This window comes from Aricia agestis, chromosome Z (genome assembly GCF_905147365.1).
Source record: "Aricia agestis chromosome Z, ilAriAges1.1, whole genome shotgun sequence".
NCBI classification, from domain to species: Eukaryota; Metazoa; Arthropoda; class Insecta; order Lepidoptera; family Lycaenidae; genus Aricia; species Aricia agestis.
The window spans coordinates 2,802,596-2,828,165 of NC_056428.1; the positions used below are offsets into that span (position 1 = coordinate 2,802,596).

The 25,570-nt window shown below is 36.8% G+C and overlaps 1 protein-coding gene across 1 annotated transcript in view; it reads right to left on the minus strand.

Moving 5' to 3' along the window:
- Positions 1-25,570, minus strand: part of LOC121738528 (TBC1 domain family member 12-like) — a 53,933-nt gene that overhangs the window by 13,916 nt on the left and 14,447 nt on the right. Inside the window, exon 2 of the mRNA XM_042130658.1 lies at positions 1,506-1,733. Within this exon, the coding sequence (XP_041986592.1) occupies positions 1,506-1,733 (228 nt within the window). The remainder of the gene's footprint in view (positions 1-1,505; positions 1,734-25,570) is intronic.

Here is a 25,570-nt window from a genome sequence, read left to right on the forward strand (position 1 = left end):
TGCCATGCTCGGGAATAAGATATGTAGACATGGGAAAGAAACTGCCATTACTTTCTTCCGAAGAATCGACTGGGAAACCCCGTGCTAGCTACGCTGGTATATGAAAGACGGGCGTGAGTGTGAAGAGAGAAGGACGATGTTTGATTTATGGGGTTAGTCGCCCTCTTATCCAAGATTATAATAAACCAAATGCATGAAGACGCATATATTTATATTATGATAAACTCATAAAAGCTATAGTTTTTATCGATACCCGATACCGACTACGTAAATTTTTAGTATGGCAAATTTTACAGCGCCTCTAGCGGTCACTTGCGGAACTAAAATCGCCATACTAAAAATTTACGTAGTCAGTATCGGGTATCTATAAATACTATAACTTTAAACTCATGGTAGAGCTACTGGCCCCATGTTTCAGGACGGACCGATACCGTACCTACATGTAGTAGCTTCAAAACATGACCGTATGGTAACATTACCATAATTCTACAACAATTTAACGCTATTGTTGCATTTTCACACGCCGAACACGGTATTAAGATAACAATCGTATCCGCGTTCAGAATTACGTATTATATCGTAATTATGAACATAATAAAAGCTGTAAACCGGAGCTTAGCCGGAGTACTATTATATATTCTGTGGCTTAGCCAGTCTACAGAGTATATCTGTTAATACAATGTACAGTACACTACAGCGTAAAACTGCACGACTTGCTGTCAATTGTAAAGTGTAACTTACATTACAAGTCCATTCAACCAAATGGCCGGTCAAAACGCCAAACACGTTATCTACATTACGTACTAATCATGTAAATTTCGTCGGGAAAGCTTTTAAACGACCGTTCTGTCAATGCACACTATTACATTACATTTTACAATGCTAACTAATATAATGAATGCGACAGCATGTGACTTTCTACCTTTTTACACCTAAACAGTTAAACCGATTTATGCTTAAATGGCATGGAGACATCAGGACTTTTCCTGAGTCCTCCACATTTGACAGTTTTCATCAATTTTCATCAATGCAACATCCTGTTCATCTACCATAGGCAAATCACCAATCAAACAAAGTGGGAGAGCCATGCTTCGGCACGAATGGGTCGGCTCGACCGGAGAAATACCACGTGAAACAGCGCTTGCGCTGTGTTTCGCCGAGTGAGTGAGTTTACCGGAGGCCCAATGCCCTTCCCTATTCCCTTCCCTACCCTCCCCTATTACCCTATTCTCTGTTAAAAGGCCACTCACTCGGCGAAACACAGCGCAAGCGCTGTGTTTCGCCGAGTGAGTGAGTTTACCGGAGGCCCAATGCACTTCCCTATTCCCTTAGCTTCCCATCCCTACCCTCCCCTATTACCCTATTCCCTGTTAAAAGGCCGGCAACGCACCTGCAGCTCTTCTGATGCTGCGAGTGTCCATGGGCGACGGTAGTTGCTTTCCATCAGGTGACCCGTTTGCTCGTTTGCCCCCTTATTAAATAAAAAAACCTGCAGATTCTCTCACCTGTCATGCTGGATCAGCGCTATGGAACTGGCAACCAGGTCATCAAACTGCTTCTCACTGGCTGAACTCCCCTGGCGTTTATGGGCTGGGGTGTTGGACGCTGACGATGAGGGAGTCAGGGTCTGGACTTCCGTGGTGATCTTAGCGAGGTTCCCGTTGGACTTGCTGCCGAAGAGCTTCCAACTGCTGGAGGACTCTTGCGTCTTGTTCTTCCAAGGGAACACGCCTCTGAAACAATAGAAATACCGTTAGTTAAATCATAGATATTAAAATCGTTTCAGCAGTTTCAGATAAAGAAAAAAAAAGAAACTGACAGACAGACAGTCTCACGTTCAAAATAAGACTACATAATTCTTTAATAGCTCGGGATTTGGGAACCATAAATACTAATATTTTAAAGAAAGTCTCTGAAAAGATTTTGTAAGTTTGTGTAAGTAAATAATTATATTATTGTCTATTCCATTTTGGGAGGCCTATAACCTATTAATTATTGATTGGTAGATTGCAATCAGACATCGACACGTTATTGGTAGCTAATTACAATTAGCAATAATTGTACAATCGAGGAAATTGATTCCTAGGCAGATGGAGGACCTAAGTAATTTGGTCGCCTTACCTTACGTCAAACTCATCCGACAAATCACAGCTAACATTGAGTTGACATAATCCGACCAAATGACGTAAGTCGGTCAACTGCCTAGGAATCAATTTCCTCGATGGTACATTATTGATGGACAATGGACATGGGAATTCACCAAGAATGGATTTTTAAAATTCCACCCCTAACAGGAGTTCAAAAGGGGATCAAAGTTTGTATGGCAGGGAACCTATTTCACACGAGCGAAGTCGGGTGACAAAGCTAATACATAAATGGGTTTTAACAATAATAAATTAAATGTATTTGTTTTGTCTAACTGCTAGGTAATATCGTAAACATGAGTAATAATAATGTGGCTCCTAAATACATCTTTGTTCGTAAATATTTACTTATTCAGAAAGAAGATAAGAGATTTATGGGATATTAAAATTAATGTTGCGTTAGTAAAATATTTATTTATCACTAGCTGTCCCGGTGAACTTCGTGTCACTTTAAAACCTTCCCTGGACTTCTACTACGAATATTTTAGGACTAAAATTAGACCAATCCGTTCAGCCATTTTCGAGTTTTAGCGCGACTAACACATTTGAAAATCCATTTTTATATATAAGAAGATAATAATTCATAACATTATTATGATATCATGTATGATGTATATTTATTTCTTATTTCATATTATGGACTAGTTTTGAAATAGATCACACAAGATGAATAAATCGACTCTAGACTCTACTTATTCGCTATGCTTATCCCCTTTATTCTAATGTTTTTTCATTGATGTTTTGTGAAACAAATGACTGCGTGCGGCTAAGTACTATTATTACTAAGTAAGTAAGAAGTTCCTTAGATTTTATCTATATATTAATACGTGAGCCAAAAACTTTGTATCCCTTATTTACGAAAAATGGAGAAACGTAGGTGAATGAAATTTTGCACAGTTATAGTTTACTAGCTGTTGCCCGCGACTTCGTTTATAGTTGTTCCCGTACATCGATTGAGTCGTTTGCGCGCAAATCAGAAAAGTATATTGTGTGGGAACCGCACATTTTTCCGGGACAAAAAACATTCCTTGTCCCAGATTCAAATTAGTATCTCCAATCTCCATGCCAACTTTCAACAAAATAGATTAAATAGTTTAGGCGAGAATCATTAAAGTTTATTGTGCGGGAACCGTTTATTTTCCGGGATAAAAAGTATCCCTTGTCCTTTCCCGAGACTGAAAGTATAGCCATACCAAATTTTATCAAAATATATTGAATAATCATAAAAGGTTTTATAATATTTTATTGAATAATCATAAAGAAGAGAAAGAAAGAGGCACTATTATAGAGTAAGAGTTATTTAATACTTTTTAGTTCATATTATTATTGTTTTTACCTTGGAATTCGGTTTTAATTTTTTGTTAAAAATAATAATTTCACTCTTTTTAGTTATCTACAAGAGTTTTTATGCGTAAATAACCACTACGAATGTTAACTATTCACATTATGTTACTGTAAGCGAAATTGTGGTAAATGCTTGCAATTATCGAAGCGATGCTGCATATTAAAAACTTTTATCTTTAAAGGTTCGGGAGTTATGTTTAGTGCCTTTGGACCAAGAGACACCTTCGTATGAACTTTCTCTTATTCGTAACATATGTTTAAGTTACATTTTAACCACTATGAGTCTTTTGATAAATTTCAAGGATTTCTCTCGATTGCTCATAGATCCCATCATCAGCTCACCACTTTTGTAATTATTATACAAAATCAAGATTATATCCTATACAACAACACAAGAATTTTGAAAATCGGTCCACAAACAGCGAAATAATCATCAAAAACATCTGCTTCGATGCAAAATATCACGAAAAGCATCAATAATTGGGTCATAATGTGATGACCCATGCCATAATTATGATTTTGATGATGATGATCAAATAAATTGATGTGTTGGCTTATGCCTTCAGTTCTCTAAACAACGCCGAAATCCACGAACCCGTATCTATAAGGATTCAAAAGTTCTGTTGGGTACCTTCGGATCCAGGGTATAACCTGATACAAATCTTACTTTTTGGTAGCATTTACCTCGAATGCTTCAGAAAAAACTGAAATCACTATATGTTTCCATACAAATTTTAAGGAGTCCCCTCGATTCCTCCAGGATCCCATCATCAAATCACCACTTTTGTGAACATGGTACCAAATTCGAGTTAAACCCTATACAACACAAAAAGAATTTTGAAAATCGGATCACAAACGGCTGAGTTATCGTTGAACATACAAAAAAAAAAAAAAAGATACATACAGCCGAACGTATAACCTCCTCCTTTTTGGAGGTTAGAGTCAATACTTTTTTACAAAATATAGGTAGTACCATAGGGCGATCTCTAGTACTATTGATTTCGTCTTTGTAATTGCGCATCGATCTACATTTGTAGAGACAATGTTGACAAAAACGACCAGCATATTAATATACAATTTGTCCTTCCAACTATTTGCGTTCTGAATTATAAACATGCCACAGCAATTAAATATGAAACGTATTGCAATAACATAAAGCATAGTATCAATTGACGCGGTGCATAATTCGCGAATTCCAATTGTCGATTTTTTGTCTCTTTTATTTGCGTTGTTTTATATGGGTCAGACGAGATACACTACAACAGATGTTACAAATGATGAGTAAACAGGATGCGGCTGCAAATTGTTGATATAGTGTTTAAAATTGTTTCAGCATACGTATGCTAAAACAATTTATTTCCATCGGAAATGACAAGACCATAGTGATAGGTATGATACCAGCTGATACAGCTAAAGGTTGTAAAAATGTACAATTATAGACGTCAAACATGGCCAATATAATATCTCTACAATCTATACAGCTACATGATGTTAATCACCTGACCATAATGGACATTAATAGTGACCTTTTCGCCAACATGGATAGGCATTAGGCATAACGCAAAACGTTATGATCCAAACCACAAAGCAAGTCACAAAACTACATAATATTATATCAAGATAAGGTAAAAGCACTAATGGCAGACGCTTTAAGGAAACATGGAACATTTGAATGTTGTAAAATATATATTTATTAAAATAAAGGATTGATAACTTCTTCCATGTCTTCAGTAACTCTTACAAAATAAAACTATTATGATTATTTACTGACAAAAAAATAAAAAAATAAATTTTTGGTCTTTTTGTAAACTTAGTCATAACAACTAATAGATAACATCACAGTAAACGAACATCACTAATAGTAGACACCAATATGAACTATTTTTGTTGACATAGAACATTACATTATATTTACTCGTAACATTTTTCCTATTATTAGGTATTTTTTTGCCGTTTTTCAAAAGATTTCATTTACTTCATCATAGTAACTACATGCATATGAAATATTATCCACGTTGTCTCCAGATTTTCTTCCATGCTAAAACTATCTTTCCTTTTATTTTTATTTTTCAGATATTTTTTCCAAGCAAATTTATTTTCAGTCTTTAGTTTCCATGCTTCTCTTGCCTCTTCTTCTTTCTTTTCTCAGCTCTCCTTTTTCTTCTTTTTACTGCTAAAAAACTAAAGCAATCGATTTTTAGATCAGACAAGGTCTAATATTATGTCAATTTTTAGGTAGGTACAGTAATTTGTTAGCTTGTTAATAGAATTATATTTTCAGAGAATATTGATGATATTTGCAGTAGAATAAACTACAAAATAACTTAAGTATGTATTGCAAAATGATGATATGAGTTCCATGTCATCTATTAGGTTTTTTACATATTTTTTTTTTTATGAAATAAGGGGGCAAACGAGCAAACGGGTCACCTGATGGAAAGCAACTTCCGTCGCCCATGGACACTCGCAGCATCAGAAGAGCTGCATGTGCGTTGCCGGCCTTTTAAGAGGGAATAAGGTAATAGGGGAGGGTAGGGAAGGGAAGGGAATAGGGGAAGGTAGGAAAGGGAATAGGGTAGGGGATTGGGCCTCCGGTAAACTCACTCACTCGGCGAAACACAGCGCGAGCGCTGTTTCACGCCGGTTTTCTGTGAGAACGTGGTATTTATCCGGTTGAGCCGGCCCATTCGTGCCGAAGCATGGCTCTCCCACGTATAATTTTCAAGAACTAATAGTAGACACCCTTTATATTGTTAGGGAAAATGGATAAAAAATCATAAATAAACATTAATTAATGTAAACAACATGACCATTAATCCAATGAAATCAATAGAAATTACAAATAATCAAATAAATGTATTCAAAACTTACGTGCAAAATTTCGCCTTCCTTAACCTATTTGCTAAGAAACTGCCGAGCGCGTGTTGACGCGGTAACATTTTTTACGAAAAATGATCTCATTTTAAAATGTTGTTCCTGAAGGCATCCCTAATATATTTTTACACGTCAACAGATAACTTGAGAAGCTTATAAAATTTATAGTGTTGAGAAAAAATTAGACTAATTCTTATTTTTATGGTATGTTTGTCGTAAGTGTCATCTATTAGTTCCGAGTCTACCATTAGTGCTTTTACCTTATATCAAGATTCAAGAGTATGAAATAACTCCCCTATTATAAAATCTCAAATTTATGTCTCATGCTTTGGGACCACGACTCCGCATCTCACGCTCAAATCTCACTAAAAAAAACAACCTAACAGTTTTACAATGGAGTTAGCTAACATCGTCGTGCCGGGCCGCGCATGGTACGGCGCGCGCGCACGGCCCCGACTTGTTGACATGCATTTCGTGTACGTGTGTACCTCGATTGTGCTGTTTCAGTTTGGCTTGTGCTTCGATTCAACCAGGATTCTATTCGAATCTCATGCTCAATCTAAAAAAGCGAATCTAATAAGTAATAACAAATACTTCCACAATGGAGTTAGCTAGAGTTGCGTTCGGTACCGGGCTGCGCATGGTACGGCGCACGCGCACGAGCGCGACCCCGACTTGTTGACATACGTCTCTACTCTCTTGTGTGGATCGTCTTTCACGCCAAAACTACCGAACCGATTGTAATAAAATTTTGTATACAGATAGTCTAAAGCCTGAGAAAGGACATAGGCTGGAAAAAAGGGTTGTAAGGGGGTGAAAATACGAAAATTTGTTCAAATTAAGTTAGTTCCAAAATTCATACTAGATGGCGCCGTGCGTCTCTTACATCGCGCTAACGCTTGTCGAACATCTTTCTATAAGAGGTGGTATCATCATAATGTATTTGAGTTTTGATTTTTTTCGATTGTTATTTCTTTTTTACGTTATTTAATAAGTCAGTGCTTTATATTATATACAGTGACGTAACCTTAAACCTATCAAAGATAAATAGTTTATGGGTAAAGTTGTGTAATTGGGGGGCTAAATAAGCTTTAAAATTTGGCATAAAATATAAAGTTTAATTTATTTAAATTAAACTTTATATTATGTGCACACTGCACAGCTGTTTTGATTAAAGGGGTACCAGGGTTTTTTTTATAAATGCTTTTGATACCAATTTTGTTGACATCGCGCGCTATAAACTGAAGTCCACGCGGACGAAGTCGCGGGCAACAGCTAGTATAGTATAAGTAGAAAAACTAAGGATCTGAATAGTAGTACTCTTGCGTACATCAAGGGTCCGATTTTTGGTCTATTTTAAACACTAGCAAATTCAAACGCATAAAACTTATAAGTAATTATAATGGTGATGATGATGAAGTTAGAGTAAAAACACAAGATTAGTACACGTTATTACTTATTACTAACGCACAGTGTGATTAAGATGATCGCATTGGTGGCGATGATGATGAAGCCAGAGTAAATAGCCCAAGAGCCGTAGTGCCCGTAGTACACGCTGTTACCAACGATTAGTATACTGATGATGATGAAGCCCAAGTAAATAGCACAGTCGTAGTCCACGCAACTGCAGGGCTTCCCGACGACGGACAATTAACCTCAAACTGGTTCTCACGACGATGTTACGTCCGAGAGTACACTCAGCCTAATATCTCCTGATCAATATGTACACATAGAGCTTTTAGTATAGTTATTTTGCCAAATACGTTTTACTATATTAAGCAAACGTTCCTCTCGAATCAGCCTACAGCGCGAGCGGTCAAACGTATAAATATATAAGTGGCGTATTTTTTTTTTAGTTTTGACAAATCTTTTTAAATATTTTTATAAAATTATCTGGTATTAATCTACAGAATTTCTTACAGACTGTACAATAACACTGTACGCATCTAACTCCGATTATTTGATTACAAACATTACAACTCACGATATGTAATCATTAAAATTGTATATGGCCATCGATAAAATAATAATCATTCACCTACAATCTGAAAATTGGATGTATCCAGTGTTTAAGCACTAGTCGTTGCCGGGGACCGAAGCACATTATGCCATTTTACTGTTCTCTTCTATGATCTATCTACGTAGCTTTACTGATTTCCTTGATTGTGAGAAATATTACAAGATCTCTCTAAGCTCAGTATGACATCTAGACAAAAAAGGCTTACGATTTTAATGGATGTCCATCAATGTTTAAGAGCGTCCCTATATTTCACGTTGAGCCATCAATAGAATTGGCATGTATTCTCATTCAGTATTTCTACCTCTATTACTTTCTCCTGACTTTCAATATATTTCACATCCATCCATCATGTAGAGATTGTTATCAGCTGTTACTACCGCTATTTCTGACGTATATTTTCGGATCAGCGAACATTTTGCAACATTTCTGGGTAAATACTGTTGTTAATACCAAACAAAAATTGCAACATTCGCAACAAACTAATACGGATACAGCACCGACATTGAGTATTGACATTATAAAAGTTTCATTACTTTCACCAGTTCAGTGTGTATTAACCAATATTTTTGCAACGTATCAAATATCAACAGCTTTATAATAAAACCAACTATATCTTAGGCTTACAGAGGCTTTAGCCTATACTACATGGGACGTGGGAGAGCCATGCTTCGGCACGAATGGGCCGACCTCGACCGGAGAGATACCACGTCCTCACAGAAAATCGGCGTGAAACAGCGCTTCCGCTGTGTTTCGGCGAGTAAGTGAGTTTACCGGAGGCCCAATCCCCTACCCTTTTCCTTTCCCTACCCTCCCCTATTTCCTTCCGTACCCTCCCCTATTCCCTTCCCTACCTATTACCCCTTAGAAGGCCGGCAACGCACCTGCAGCTTTTTTGATGCTGCGAGTGTCCATGGGCGACGGAAGTTGCTTTCCATCATGTGACCCGTTTGCTCGTTTGCCCCCTTATTTCATAAAAAAAAACTGCCTATATTATAATAAACTTAAGATAGCTCACCTTTTCCATGCCAACAAAAGTTAAGATCAAACCAAAGCAATTCATTTCACTGCCTTTTTGGCACGTCAGGATTAACAATAATTATTGTAGATTATACAGGTTGTAACAAAACTAAGTGATAATAATTTAGGGTGTGTACGTGTTCCTCGTAGAGAGTTCACTGTGAAGAAGACCAAATATTTTCACTTTTGTATGGGGAAAATCGTGACGTGAAAAAAATTTGGTCTTTCAGCGCTGCTACTTTCACAGTGTACTCTCTATAAGGAACACGTACACACCCCAAAGTATTATCGCTTAGTTTTGTACACACTGTAGAGCGCATAAAATTCCTTTTGAACCACGTGGTTCTTATGGCGGCTCTCGACATAGGCGAACGCGTTGGCCAACGCGTCTGCAGACGCGTTGGCCCAATGTGTAGAACGGGCGTTCGCGCGTTGGCCAACGTCTAAATACCTACGGCCAACGCGCGAACGCCCGTTCTACACATTGGGCCAACGCGTCTGCAGACGCGTTGGCCAACGCGTTTGCCTATGTCGAGAGCCGCCATTATACAAAGTAGATTTGATAAAATGTAAATAGCATGATTTAACGTCTTAGAAGTAAATACATTTTGTTCAAAATCTATTTACAATTCTTTTATCAATTTTGCCTCTACGCTATATTTTACGGATTCTATCTACGGATTCAGTCTTTTGTAATATTGTGATCGAACAATGGCCACTGAATGCCATTGCCATAAAAATAAATTGAATATTATTGGCCGTCCGTACTATGAATACTGATTTATTTGTACAGTTCAAAGAGTAAACCTTGACATTAGTCAGCCATCAGACATTGCCTGCTGCTGACTGCCTAAAAAGATATAAGGAAAAGGAACCTTAAAATACAAGCAAGGTTGCTTTGAAGTACCAATACGCAAATGTCGCAAAATTATATTTAAAAAATATGACCCCCATATTAGTCCTTTAAATATAAGAAGTGGCGATGATTTTTTCGTATTCAGAGAAAACCCATTTAAAGTGCACATTGCACAATATGCAGGAATCTGATCAGTAAAGGGGAAAGGCATAGAGGTTGGAGTTATAGAAACAACACTGGTAGATTCTCTACTAGAGGTTTATCAAGTATCCTTACTCCACATAAGGTAGGTATCTTTATTCATCAACGGCCTAGTCATGGAATCAGCTGGCTAATAGCTGCTGCCTGCTACACATTCACTACGCCGACTGTACCCGTCCATCTATTACATCGCATTCCATTGTACCGACGACCTTCTGTCTGTCCGTCAATTTGACTTGTTAACATGGCGGTTCGGGACTCGCGAGGGAGGGGAGGAACACTGATTGGGCATTCTATTTTTGGACCACACTGGAGGGAAATTTCGTTGGTTATCGCGTTTGTTACGTTTGTTGTATTGGAGATCTCTAAAATATTCAGCATTAATTGTAGCGACAACAATTTATGAGACACCGTCTGAAGAATAGGTTCCTGCAGAGCGATTATGTATCTTGGGACAGCAATAAAACAGGGCATTGAGAGCAGATATTCTACAATTCGCCAGTTCTGCATCTTACAAGAACACACTGCCGTTTCTCTTTTGGCCCAACAGGTGCAGCCAGATACCTTCTTCATTCTATAAAAGCTGAAAGTTTTTCTGTACATTTCCGTGTAAGAGCCATCAGTGACTATGGAGTTAGAGTTTGTACGTTATGACGAAATTCTGGCATACTCTATTTGGGTACGAAATAATATCACTTTTCTTACACATGGGGGCTGTTTACTCAGCTCTGTGATGTCATAATCATTCGTAACAACATTCACCTGTAGGCAGCGGTTCCGGTAGATAATTTCGTATCCAATATCGTGTCCTTGATATAGATCTCGCGATTTAAGATACTTTTACTGTTCAATATTATTTACATTCAAAACTGTAAGATGATATAATACTGTATAATTTATTGTCAGTTTATTACGCTGAAATTTTTGACTTGCTAAAATATTCGCATGAAGCACCGATTCTGCTAAAGTAATTAAACATTAACTCAGCGTCTAACCAGTTTTGAATCTTGATCTTATCAAACAGAAAAATAATATTCTCATACTTATTACAAGTTTTTATAGTAATTATAGCAATCATAACGTTGATATGGCATTTAATAATAACATCATATCGAGACTGTGTCGAGTCACTTCAGAGTCTCTCGAGTCTCGACACAGTCTCGATATGATATTCTCGACTCGAGACCTCAAGTTCAAATATCCTAAAATTACAAACATATTTTATCCTTTCAGCTTTAAAATATCCGAGAATATCTAAGCAAGTCATTTCTACATAACAGATGAATAAAGTGACGCAACAGTACGCCGGTTCACGACACGTCCCAACGTTGGGCAACGTTTGCCCAACCTCCGGTGCAGAGATGAGACGGATCTGTCATTGCGACAGAGTAAACGACCAATTAGAGTCCTAATGGTGGCAATAGAAATGTTTAGAGTTTGTACTAGAGACGATGATATCAAAACTCAGGATATTATGGCAAAACGTATATTTCTCAGAAAATTTTCATAGGAGATAGTCATCTACGACATTATCAAAATGGACTAAAGAAACCATGAAGTAGTCATCTTCATATAAAATGACCAGGCCAGGTTAAAAATTACCTGGTAAGGCATTAATAAAATTAAGTGCCTAATGGTTTAGAAGCATGCCAATTGTTAATTGATGGAACCCAATCGTAATTTTGATAGAGACGTAATACAGTTTGCAGAATATGCTTCATTAGCTTACCACTTTTTAGGATAAAATGTTTAATTCTTTCAAGCCGACGGAAAGAAACTTAGAATATAGTAGTTTTATTGCAGGATTAATGGTGTGTGTATGAGTTCTAAAAGTTAAAATTAATATGGTAATTTAAAATTTTTAGATCCAACTCTGCCTTTCCAAAAAATACTGCGTGCAAAAAAATACTTTTTTTTGCTGTGCACAAATAAAGACATTTACAAATTTGAAAACAAATAAGCAATATCCACTAGAAAGCGTAACCAACGAATTCACATTCATCAAATTCGCGACCAACAAACCCGAATGATAAACAAGAGTTCAAAAATGCAGGTCATATCCATTGTACGCGCTGGTATTCGGTCGGTGTGTCGCTTGGAATACAATAAGTAAAAGTATACCTACAATGCAATGAATTGTTACGAGTTCACAAAGTATGTACTCGTATGTATGAAATTCATATATACGAGTTATTCATACTATGAATAACATAGTACCATCTAAGAAATTGATTCATAGACAGTTGACAAACCTACGGCGTTTGGTTGGATTATGTCAGTTCCATGCTACTTGCTAGTTGTCACAATAGACATAACGACCAGTAGTTCGACTGCAAAGAGACGGACAGGTTTCAATATCTGTCAAATTCGTCGGGTTTCACTAGGATTATGAACGGAATGTGCCTCGCGCTGGCTGATATAATTTATTTTTAAATATTTAAAATAAAGATTTCAAAATTGGATTCTGACAATTTTAATCACATGTGCCAAAACACCAACAACAATACGACCAAAGAGGAACACGTTAATCGAATATGTCATAGTTTTAAATTCGTAGGTAACAAGTTAACAACCCTAGCGACGATTTTCGTCATAATACGTCAAATTTAAAAATTTCAACATCAGTTCTAAGTCGGCATACTCTATCATTCTGTCTACACTGCTAGTTGTGATCTGTTGTCTGGGTTTGACAAAACGCGACCAAATTATATAATACTAGATGTCCCGCGCGGCTTCGCCCGCGTAAATTAGGAATTTTACGGAAACCGGATATTTTCCCATAAAAATAGCTCTTATGTCCCTACTCCCTTCACTTGGTTTACTCTATATCTGTGCCAAATATTGCCATAAAAATTACTCCAGTAGTTCGTAATTTCTAATATTTCCCCCGTTCTTCCTACATTTTCCTGAGTTTCTTCGGTCGTATTAGTCTTAGCGTGATAATATATAGCCTATAGTCTTACTCGATAAATTTTTAAGTTTTTAAATCGGACCAGTAGTTCCTGAGATTGGCGCGTTCAAGCAAACATACTCTCAAGCAATATTAAGTATAGATTTTTTTCAATTATCGCTTGACAAACTCGAGTCTCGATCTAAAAGACTATGCAAAGTACCAATAACAGGGTCATTATACTTTAGGCTCATAAGTCATAACCATGGGACGATGTATGGTATAAAATGGTAGTGATGATGATGATGATGATGAATGTAATTTGCATAGTAGCATATGCTTTCCGTTCTTAAAACAACGCCGAAACTCTCAAACTTGTATCTATAAAGAATCAGGAGTTCTCTCAGCACCTTCCGAACCACGGTATACCGGGTATACCTCGCTGCAAAATCTTACTTGTTGGTAGCATATGTTTAGAATACTTCTCACGAAACCGAAGTCACCACCTGTTTCCATATAAATTTTGAGGACTTCCCTCGATTACTTATGCATCCTTCATCAGATCACCACTTTTGTGAATAAAATACCAAATTGGGATGATACCCTATATATACCAAAAGAAAAATTTTGAAAATAGGTTAACAAACGGCGGAGTAAACGTTGAACATAAGAAAACGAACATAACACCTCCCCCATTTTGAAAGTCAGTTAAAATTGTAGCTTATGTGTTATTCTGATGTATAAGCTATATTATTGTAAAGTTTCATTAAAATCCGTTCAGTAGTTTTTGCGTGAAGGAGTAACAAACATCCATACATCCACACATCCATACATCCACACATCCATACATCCACACATCCATACATCCAAACAAACTTTCGCCTTTATAATATTAGTAGTAAGTATATATTAGGCCTTAGGGGATCAAAAACCTATAAATTTTTCAACAGTAAAAGAGCTGATGTTGATAAATTATGGCTAAGACACTCTCGATCATGTCAGGTTTCAGACAAAAAACTGGATCAAAATCGTACTACCCGTTTGGATGCTACGATTTCACGGACATACACACATACAGATAGACATGTCAAATTCATTTATTATACTTCTCATCGGTTAAAACAGACAGTGAAAGCATTATCAAAATTGGCTTAGAAGTTAGAACAACAGTTTCAACATTTACCACAAGCCACAACTTATAACTGAGAAGTAAACTTATCCTAAACTTTAAACGTCAACACTTTAACTACATAAATTTAGTAATCATTGCCTTAACCTTTTCATTCTGTTGTTTAAACTTAAGAATTGCGCACAATAAAAATTAGCGTTTCAATATAATCTACTCATGCATTATGCAATCAATTTGATTCAATTCTTAAAATGGTTTAAACTTTAAGGTCAGCATTTATACTAAGGGTTAGTAGAAATGCCAAAAACAACAGACACATTGAAGGAACAGGAAAGACATGAAAGTAAGGGATAAATGACTTATTTCTTTTATTGTCGGTCAGATTTACCAAATAAAGAAAGCATAAAAGATACGTATTTTACATTCGTCGTAGAAAAATCCTTCCTTCTAGGGCATCCAGCCTCTATGGCACAGTTTGGGCACTGCTTAACTATTTATTTCGCGCAAAGGTTAGAAAGAACAACCTTCAAACATAAAAATAAACTTCACTGGTCCGGCAACTTTCTGTTGGCCAGGGTCCGGACGGATGTAATTTGACGATGGAATGCCGAAGATTGAGGATGACATGACATTGACGGATATAATTTGACTATGAAATGCTGAAGATTTGGCAGTATTAGTTATATCGCAATGTTCAAATGGCAAAATAGCGGTTTATAAATGTTCATATTCGGTGAATTCAGGAACTTCTAAAATAAAAAGTACCAAATCATGAAGCTTGATAGACCGAAGAATACAAAATGTTGCCATTTAATATGAGCTGTAGAGTTGTAGTTTAGACCACAGAAGAATTTATGTAAGTAGGTAGTCTTATTGCCTGTAAAAATTGTTCAAAGTTAAAACAATACCAAAATTATTCCAGCCACAGACAATAACAAAATCAGATTAGAAAAAAAAAGTGTTCTAGAACGTATTTGAAATTCTAATCAATCACTGTAACGAGTCTGTTAGTATTCAATTCAGTGAAAGTTCTATTTTTAAAGGAGGCGTGTGGCTTGTTCAGGGCGTCGTTCTGCTGTTCACTAATTAACAATTACTTAACGCCATGAAATATTGGTTGGACTTTGGTCTACCACAATTCTCACCAATGTAAGTCATGATCGATAGATATAGAGCTAAGTATACTTAAATATAATTAAATTAGAGAGTAAGATCGATCCCAGATTGTGTCTCCTAAAGTCACAAAAGTACATACACTCAAACGTATAGAATTTAAGAGGGGGAAAACCAGACAATTGAATTTTTAAAAACAACAAAGTCAAAGGTTTCTTTATAGTTATTTTCAAACAAAATACGTGGTAGAGCTATGCTTCTCAAAACTCTCATTTTCTTTATCTCCCTGGTATTCTAAAAGTGCCTGCATGTCATGGAAATTTTAACTAAGGTGAATGGTGATGATGATGAATATAACATAGATTCATAACATTGTCTACGCGAACAATACAAGTGCGTAACGCTTTCTGGTTCCAATATAACGCCAGTAGGAAAATATGTTACTTGTGTTATATACGATTTTTTATGATCAATATTATGTGTTGCCTTGGGCGTTATAGATTAATGATTAAGATTTAATAATACATCAGTTAGGCATAGAAAACCAAGGAAATCAATATAATAAGAAGTTACGAACAAAACAATTGGATTTTATGTGTGTACTACGGTTAGAAAGAAAGAGAGATTTATATTTTATAGTGAACAGAGATCGAGAGATCCGAACATTTTCTAGAATAAAGTATCATAATATTATGTCATTTTCTGGGAGTCAAGTATCTCTCTACCAAATCTCAAAATGGGCTCAGCGGTTTATCTCCAGATTACTAAATAGTTTGGTTTTACCATGAAGAGGTAACAGACAGACAGCAGCAAAGCTTTTACTTTTATTAAATTAAATAGGATATTAAAAAAGATCGAATTAACAAATATCCAGTTTTGCTGAGGTTGTATAATTTATAATGAGATAATAACCTTATAATTCCACCCGAATGTAAAAGGTAGTAATTTCGTAACGATTTATAAATAGGAAGGAAATGAGACAACTTAAATATGAAATTCAGAGAATCCAGTTGAAATTGGTGTCATCTGGTATAAATATGGAAATGACAACTGGACAAATATGGATTACGTCAATTTCAGGCAATTTCAGACGATTTTCCATCACCCGTATACGGACTACGGAGGGATGTGTGATCTGTCAAACACAGGACTCCCTCCACAACTCTACCTCAAAAGGGACCGGACTCTCACCAAAATAAGGGAAATTATAATAAATAAATAAGGGAACGCTTCGGCAAATTGAAATGAAGGGAACTTTAAGCAATGCAAGCAAAATCTGCTCATTTCATTATTGACAATTAGCATACCAAGTGAGAGCTACTGATTAAAATAGGAAAACTGTAACCACAACTAGGCTAGCAGCTTAAGTACTGCTGCTTAAGCTGTTACTTGGAACTAAAACAATCAGCACAACTACAAATAGGTACATAAATTAGAAATACTCAACACAACGAAAATTAAATACCCACTACCAAGAAAACTCATCAAAAAGTTTATCTTTTTGACTTTGAAGATTCCAACAACTAAATTGCAATGATGACTTGATGAGTCATTTTGCTGTGTAGTAGACCTTACATCCTCACAATTTTCCGCAACATTGGTCACAGAGACATCATCAGCGTCACCTGCCACGAACCACGGATCAACAGGAAACTGTAATTTGCCACTGAAGACTTATTGTTGACATAATATTATATTTAAATTTTGGACGCGCGCTGTTAAGTATTTGTGTACTACCCCACACTAAAATTACGTATTGACTTATGAATGCAGTTAAATAATCTTTAGATTATTTAGAACAAGACTGCATTCATAATTGAATATATTTTTGTGGGTTAGTACACAAATTTATATATTGACGTTTTCGTGTTTTAACCTTAACCAGATGCTGCATAGATCTGGGAAATTAATCATTAACCCGTTGGTACTGTAGTAGAGTGCAGACATATGGGTTTAGCAAATTGGAAAGCTACAGATTAACATTCCTAAAATCGCGAAATAGGATCATCCCAAAACTGGACATGTTTAAGGCCTCTACTACGACTGCATTATAGAATACGGCTAGAACATTGGTATAAATATTTACATAAAATGTGTATTAGGCTTATGAATAATGAGTTAGGACATAACTCATATATTTCAAGCATATTATATTGTAGGACGTACCTACAATAAAATTTTCAAATGAAATGTTGATTATTTATGTTTGACATTGAACATTTTAACGGACTTCCAAAAAGAAGGAGATATTATGTTCGGCTGTGGATATATTATATTTTTTAACATACGCTTTGTAGGTTCCATCATTGGTGTAACAACTATGTAACTAACCCAGTAACATAATTATGTTTAATTATAATACAGATAATGAAAATTAATTAAGTTACAACACAAATTAATTAGAGCTATGGTCAGCGATCACGTAACTTTGAACTTACATCACAAGTGACAACTATTGTCTGTAGTCTCAATTATCTATTCTTTCCTTTGAACGAGAACTTTATAATTACCCTTATTGACGTAAACTTAATACATAATGTAGAGGTAGTCAAGTTTCTAGAATTCTAGCTCTAGAGGTGGAATCATCGTCATTTATAAAATCTAGACACACTTGTCTAAAAAGTTCAAACTCATAGAAGGCACGCGGCGACCTAGTAGGAACCACATGGTAGAACTTTTGAACCCTCAGATTCTACTAGTCTCGGACCTAGGTATTATTAGACTTGGGTGTTGTAATTTGTCCTGCCACATTTAGAGACGAATATTAATTACTTTATTGTACAATTAAGTAAATGAAGATTCTGACATAAGCCCCATACATTATCTGTCAAACTCTTTATTAAATTACAGTTAAGTAATTTATTCGTCTCTTGGTGCGGCAGGTATAGTGTTTCTTCTCAGTTTTCTACTTTATTTTATGTTCTATTCTATTTCCTCACCAGCACGTGTGCTTCTATTTCTAGGAGAAAATTAAGTACCTAAACAAAGCAGAGTAATTTCCGATACCAGTAATGACGTCTGTCGTAAACATAAAGTAGATTGTGTCAAGCAATGTTTTTCCTTATTTAGATATATATAAGACACAAATTACGAGTGGTGCGTTACGATATAAAAAGCTCGGAAAAGTGTATCGTTATGTTAATATTATAATGCTGAGCTACTTCCTCGATATTAATATATGCGGTAAGCTTGTATTCGGTGGCTGATACATAACTGTTCATATAACATGCTTACATATCAATAAAGCAAAGAATATTACAAGATGTCTGCAAACAAGGACCGTTATTATTAATGAGAGGCATGGACTATCTACTATTTCAAGTATGGTAATATTATTACTTTTATTGTGGACCCATAACATACCCTTGCGTAACTCCCTAAGTTTTTTTTAGCAATAATCGTGTTTGGGACTTTTACACTTATTTGCGATGTATATTATGTGTATTGTGATCCGTATTACACAATATAATTGAGGTAATTTCACACGGAACCGTTTCTCCATGGCACTTTCACTCGACTTCGGTGGCTCTACAGTTACTATACTATAATTTGATTACCGGCTTTTCCAAAGCTACTGATAAACATAGACATGTCACATAAGTAAATATTTTATGTTGATATTTAATTGTCTTTGTTAGTAATTTAAAGCGTACTGAGCATACCAAAAGTAAATCTTCCACATTCAAGATAACCCCACAAAAATTTAAATAATATTTTCTTTGGAAAGTTTCTTTTAAAGCGTAACATTTCTAAGTCTTAACTTCATTTTAGACTTTAAAACTAGTTCCTTTACATATTTAAATACAAAACATTTTCATAACATTAAAACGAAAATATTACTGCTGAGAAAGCAAAAAGCCAAGATCCAAGAGATATTAGACAAGCGACAAGTGACAACCCTACTGAATGAAATTCAGATCAAATCTCATTGAATGCAATTAGTTAACCAAGAACGAATGAAAGCATCGCATGATTTAGATTTAATATTACATTCATCTGATTCCAGTACTCGGAGCTCTGAATAGTAATAGATTGTAGACTTTCTATACTGTCAGTAGACGTTAAAGTCTACGAGACTTACATACAATATAAAAAGCTATCTACGTACGAGTAGTATCAAGATATTGATTCATATGCAAATGGCGAGTACGTAATTTGTTCGGGTTATGTTAAGCCCAGCCGCGTCGACAGCCGTCGTCTACCATTAGGCCCAATTCACACCGGATCGGCAGCGGCCGGCAGCGGCGCGAAGAGCACTTTTAGTGTGAAATAATTTTAAACTTTATTTATATACTTATAACTACTAGTATCGCTTGAAAACTTCAAAAAGGGCTCGTGGCGCCGCGCGGCGCCGCGCGATCTTCGGCGGAAAGTGCTCGCGGGTTCCAGCGACCGCGCGCGTCGTCGCGAGGTGCCGCGAGTACTTTCCGCCGACGGAGGCGCGGTGCACAGTTCTCTATTTGAATTAAGTTTTTAATTAACCAAAATAAAGTACCAATGGACAGTTTTTAATTAACCAAAATGAAGTACAAATGGTGCCGTAATACAAAATATGCCAAAATGTGAGTAATAATTAGTACTATAGTACTAATTAGTGTGTGAGGATATAACGGCCAACCATGCGATTCCAGAGATATTATGCTCATTTTTTATGTCGGCTCCATACTAAAATTTCTTAAAAAAATATTACTCCCTTATTATTACACGTACATGAGTCTTTTTACATTTTATCATGTAATAACAACTAGGAAAACATATTTCAGCCCAAAAAAATGACATCTGGCAATTCAAGTCCCTATGTCTATGAAACTCGATTTTCGATCCACATTGCGGCCCTCTCAAGGTAGCGCGCGGCCGCCCGCGGCGACGCGAGCCGCCTCTGCCGGCCGCTGCCGATCCGGTGTGAATTGGCCTTTAATTTGAGTCTTTACATAACCCGACCAACTGTGGTAAAATCGCCATCTGCCTGTGAATTACATTTCTCTGATACTGTACATAACCCAAGAGCCTTTCCAAGAGCATTCTCTGTTGTGGGACGGATGAAAGACACGACCGACGAGAGATCAGTAACAGGAACGACCTTACAGACAATAAGGCGTTGCCGTATTTTTTAAAGCATCTTTATGTTAAAAGTTAAAACTTCAACATTATGTTATGTAGAAAACGACTTCAAAGCGTATATCCACTTCAAGCCCCCACTGACCGTGTGAACTGATATTTAGAAATATCCGGGTGATATTACCAAATAAGTTACAACGTAGTAGGTAGAACCTGTTTGATGTATGAAACGATATAATATGAAACTATATATTATTATAATTTATAATATAAAAACGATATTAAACTTGACACAGAATATTTGAGTACGTATATCTCTTTATGTATTTGTGATATGAATACTTCTTGTACTACAAAATATGAGACGCATATTTGGGCACAATTAACTTGTAACAAAACTAGATGTCCCGCGCGGCTTCGCCCGCGTAAATTAGGGATTTCACAGAAACCGTACATTTTCGAATAAAAATAGCTATAAATACTCCTTTCACGTGGTCTACTCTATATCTGTGCCAAATATTGCCATAAAAATTGCTCCAGTAGTTCGTGAGATAAACCCTTTCTAATATTTCCCCCGTTTTGACCACATTTTCCTGAGTTTCTTCGGTCGTATCAGTCTTAGCGTGATATCATAATATAATATAGCCTATAGCGTTACTCGATAAATGAGATATCTAACACTGAAATAAGTTTTTAAATCGAACCTGTAGTTCCTGAAATTAGCGCATTCAAGCAAACATACTCTTCAGGTTTATAATATTAATTATAGATTTTTTTAAATTATCGCTTGACAAACTCGAGCCTCGATCTAAAAGACTATGAAAAGGCTCATAATCATGGGACGATGCATCATATAATATTATGGTAGTGATGATGATGATGATGATGAATGTAATTTGCATAGTAGCATATGTTTTCCGTTCTTAAAACAACGCCGAAACTCCCAAACTTGTATCTATAAAGAATCAGGAGTTCTCTCAGCACCTTCCGAACCACGGTATACCATGTATACCTCAGCGCAAAATACTTACCACATGTTTCCCCATAAATTTTGAGGAATTTCCTCGATTACTTATGGATCCTTCATCAGATCACCACTTTTGTGAATATAATACCAAATTGGGATGATACCATACATACCGAAAGAAAAATTTTGAAAATCGGTTAACAAACGGCGGAATAATCGTTGAACATAAGAAAACGAACATAACACATTTTGAAAGTCGGTTAAAATTGTAGCCTATGTGTTATTCTGATGTATAAGCTATATTATTGTAAAGTTTCATTAAAATTCGTTCAGTAGTTTTTGCGTGAAAGAGTAACAAACATCCATACATCCACACATCCATACATCCATACATCCAAACAAACTTTCGCCTAATTATAATATTAGTAGGATTAAGCCTTTATTACAAAGACATAATCACGACATTCGGTTCAGCGGTATGGGCCTGAAGATGTGACAGACAGAAAGACACACATTCGCATTTATAATAATAGTATGGATGTAAATGACCTAACAAAACGTCACCTCTGCACTCACAAATGTAATCAAACTTCCGCGATGACTGTACAGCAGTTTGCACCATTAGTCACACGTTAACAAAGCATTAATTAGCTTGAAATTATCTCAACAGCTAGGAATGTTGGACAAAGTGAGACAAATTGTTTCCTTTGTCATGACCGCTATGGGTTTCATTGCAAATGTAGAGAAAGCTATTGTAGTAGATGAAGGGCCTGTTTCACCACTTCCTGATAACTGTCGAATAGGCTATCCACAACTTAACTATACAGATAGAGTATGGAGTATCTGTCAAATACGCTGTGGATAGCTTATTCGGCACTTTATCACGAAGTGGTGAAACAGGCCCTAAGGGTAGTGTGCAAGCAGAAATTTGCGAGGATCGGTAGAGGGGAGTGATTTGAAGATCCATTAGAATCCCTTCGATACATCTGTCTTGTTCTGTACAGAGTTTCTGTAAACGCTTTAAAGTGTTATCTTCACTTTGGGCACGTTTACAGTTTTGTAATTTGTGTAAATAAAATCTTATTTCGTTTGAATAGAGTTTTCCTCGCACCCATATAAATTACACGCTACACACGATATTTTATTAGTAAGGATACCTTACTAATAAAAGATCTACACTGTATAGTGTACTAGATGTCCCGCGCGGCTTCGCCCGCGTAAATTAGGAATTTTACGGAAACCGTACATTTTCCCATAAAAAATAGCTTATGTCCCTACTCTCTTCACGTGGTCTACTCTATATCTGTGCCAAATATTGCCATAAAAATTGCTCCAGTAGTTCGTGAGATAAACCCTTTCTAATATTTCCCCCATTTTCCCCACATTTTCCTAAGTTTCTTTGGTCGTATTAGTCTTAGCGTGAATTATCATTTATCACGCTAAGATACATATAATATAGCCTATAGCCTTACTCGATAAATAAGCTATCTAACACTGAAAAAAGTTTTTAAATCGGACCTATAGTTCCTGAGGTGTGCGCGTTCAGGCAAACATAGTCTTCAGGTTTTTATAATTAGATTTTTTTAAATTATCGCTTGACAAACTCGAGCCTCGATCTAAAAGACTATGAAAAGTACCAATAACACATAATAGGCTCATAATCGACGATGCATCGTGTAATATGGTAGTGATGATGATGACGATGAAAAAAAAAAACAACGCCGAAACTCCCAAACTTGCATCTATAAAGAATCAGGAGTTCTCTCAGCACCTTCCGAACCACGGTATACCAGGTATACCTCGGTGCAAAATCTTACTTGTTGGTAGCATATGCTTAGAATACTTCTGACGAAACCGAAGTCACCATACGTTTCCCTATAAAATTTGAGGAGTTCCCTCGATTACTTATGGATCCTTCATCAGATCACCACTTTTGTGAATATAATACTAAACTGGCATGATACAATATATACCAAAAGAAAAATTTTGAAAATCGGTTTACAAACGGCGGAGTAATCGTTGAACATAAGAAAACGAACATAACACCTCCCCCATTTTGAAAGTCGGTTAAAATTGTAGCCTATGTGTTATTCTGATGTATAAGCTATATTATTGTCAAGTTTCATTAAAATCCGTTCAGAAGTTTTTGCGTGAAAGAGTAACAAACATCCATACATCCACACATCCATACATCCAAACAAACTTTCACCTTTATAATATTAGTAGGAGTAGGATACTGTATACAGTCAATAACGTGGTTTGGTAGTACCATGGTACTACTAATATTCTGTGACAATTTAGTACAATTTGTCCTTGTCCCATACATAAAGTCACAATACACTTAACATCATGTGTATCTTTTGAACATCTGTGTACATAGTGCGAATCTTTTATTGTAAGGTGGATATTATGTAACAGCACTCTAAAATATTACAAGCACATTACCCATAAACCTCCAAAGATCACCGTATGTAAAAGCTTACATACCTGGAAAAAAGAAAAATATATTCATTAATTTCTGTCATAGCAAGCACAGTAATTTTTACTTCTAACTTATCGCTAATGTAATATGTTTTCACCTGATATAGAATGTAATAATCCTTGGCTTGATGGTCGCGCCTTAGCAGTTAGAAACTATGTCGTTCTTTGAAATGCCGACAAGGTAAGTCGCTAGGGAAAGGGTGATGTTCACATAATATTTCTATTGCAGCAGTGTTCCCTTTAAAGGAGTGAGCACACTAAGACGGGCCGTGCCGGGGCTCAGCGTGCCGGGGCGCATCGCAAAAATCCGCCTCCATACAATTTGTATGGAAGCGGATGCGCGTATCGTACACTGTGCCGGGGCGCATCGGTGCGGATTTTTGCTCGGCGGATTTCCGTCAATGCGACACGGCTCGACAAGACCCGCTGCGCCCCGGCAAGACCCGCTGCGCCAGCAACAGTGTGCTATAGCAAGTGGCGCGCGGATGTGATGCGATGCGGCCCGGCAAGCCTCGGTTCAAAATCCGTCAATGCATTGCGCGCCGACCCGTCCCGGCATAGTGAGCGTTAAAATCCGTCAAGGCGATGCGACCCGACCCGGCAATTGTGTGCTATAGCGCATTTTGCGCTGCGCTGCGCCCCGACCCGCCCCGGCACGCGCCGACAAAGTGCGCACGAACCTTAAATCTGAACTTAAACTTAAGCTCGAAGTTCCAGATGTAAGGACATGTTCAAAAACGTTCTAAACATTTGCGTGTCGTGAAGCGAAGGACAGGACAGTCCACCCAGTTTGATGTAGATTGTAGATTATAGACTAGATGTAGAATGAATGATGTAGAAAATGTCTACAGCTGCAATCCTAATAATATTAAAAATTCCAATTATACGTCAACCAAAAGCGCCTCTAAAACTGTCTACTGTTACAAGTTATAACAACTCTCAAAAATCTTCGTCCAAAAACTTCTCCTAAACCGTCTACTGGTCATCTTCTAGCAATTTCTGTAGGTCGACATAAGCACTTTGCTTTTGCTTGAAACACGTCAGAGAAAATGCCCACAATCATAACATTGGTCATCTAATAGCAACTATCACGCGAACATAAAGTAGGCTCGGCGCGGCATACCTCTGACCAGGGATCGGAACCGGTTTTGCAAAACCTGTTAATTTCGTTCGATAAACCGATATAATTTCGTTCCTCCATAAAACCGGTAAATAGATAGAACAAATTTTTTAGGCTCTCACAAACCGAAATAAACCGGTTTGAGTGGCGTGCGGCTCGCACCTTTGCATCGCCGCGCTGTTGCCGCTCCGCACTATCTCCCATCTCGTCGCACGCGCACCTTTCTTCTCTATCTCGATTATCGCATGCGCAGGGTTTGTTTATTATTACTTCGTTCGTCCTTCGCCGCGAGTGTTGGTTTCTTCTTTTTGTAAATTATCAATAATTATGGGAAGAAAAAAGGAAAACAAAATATA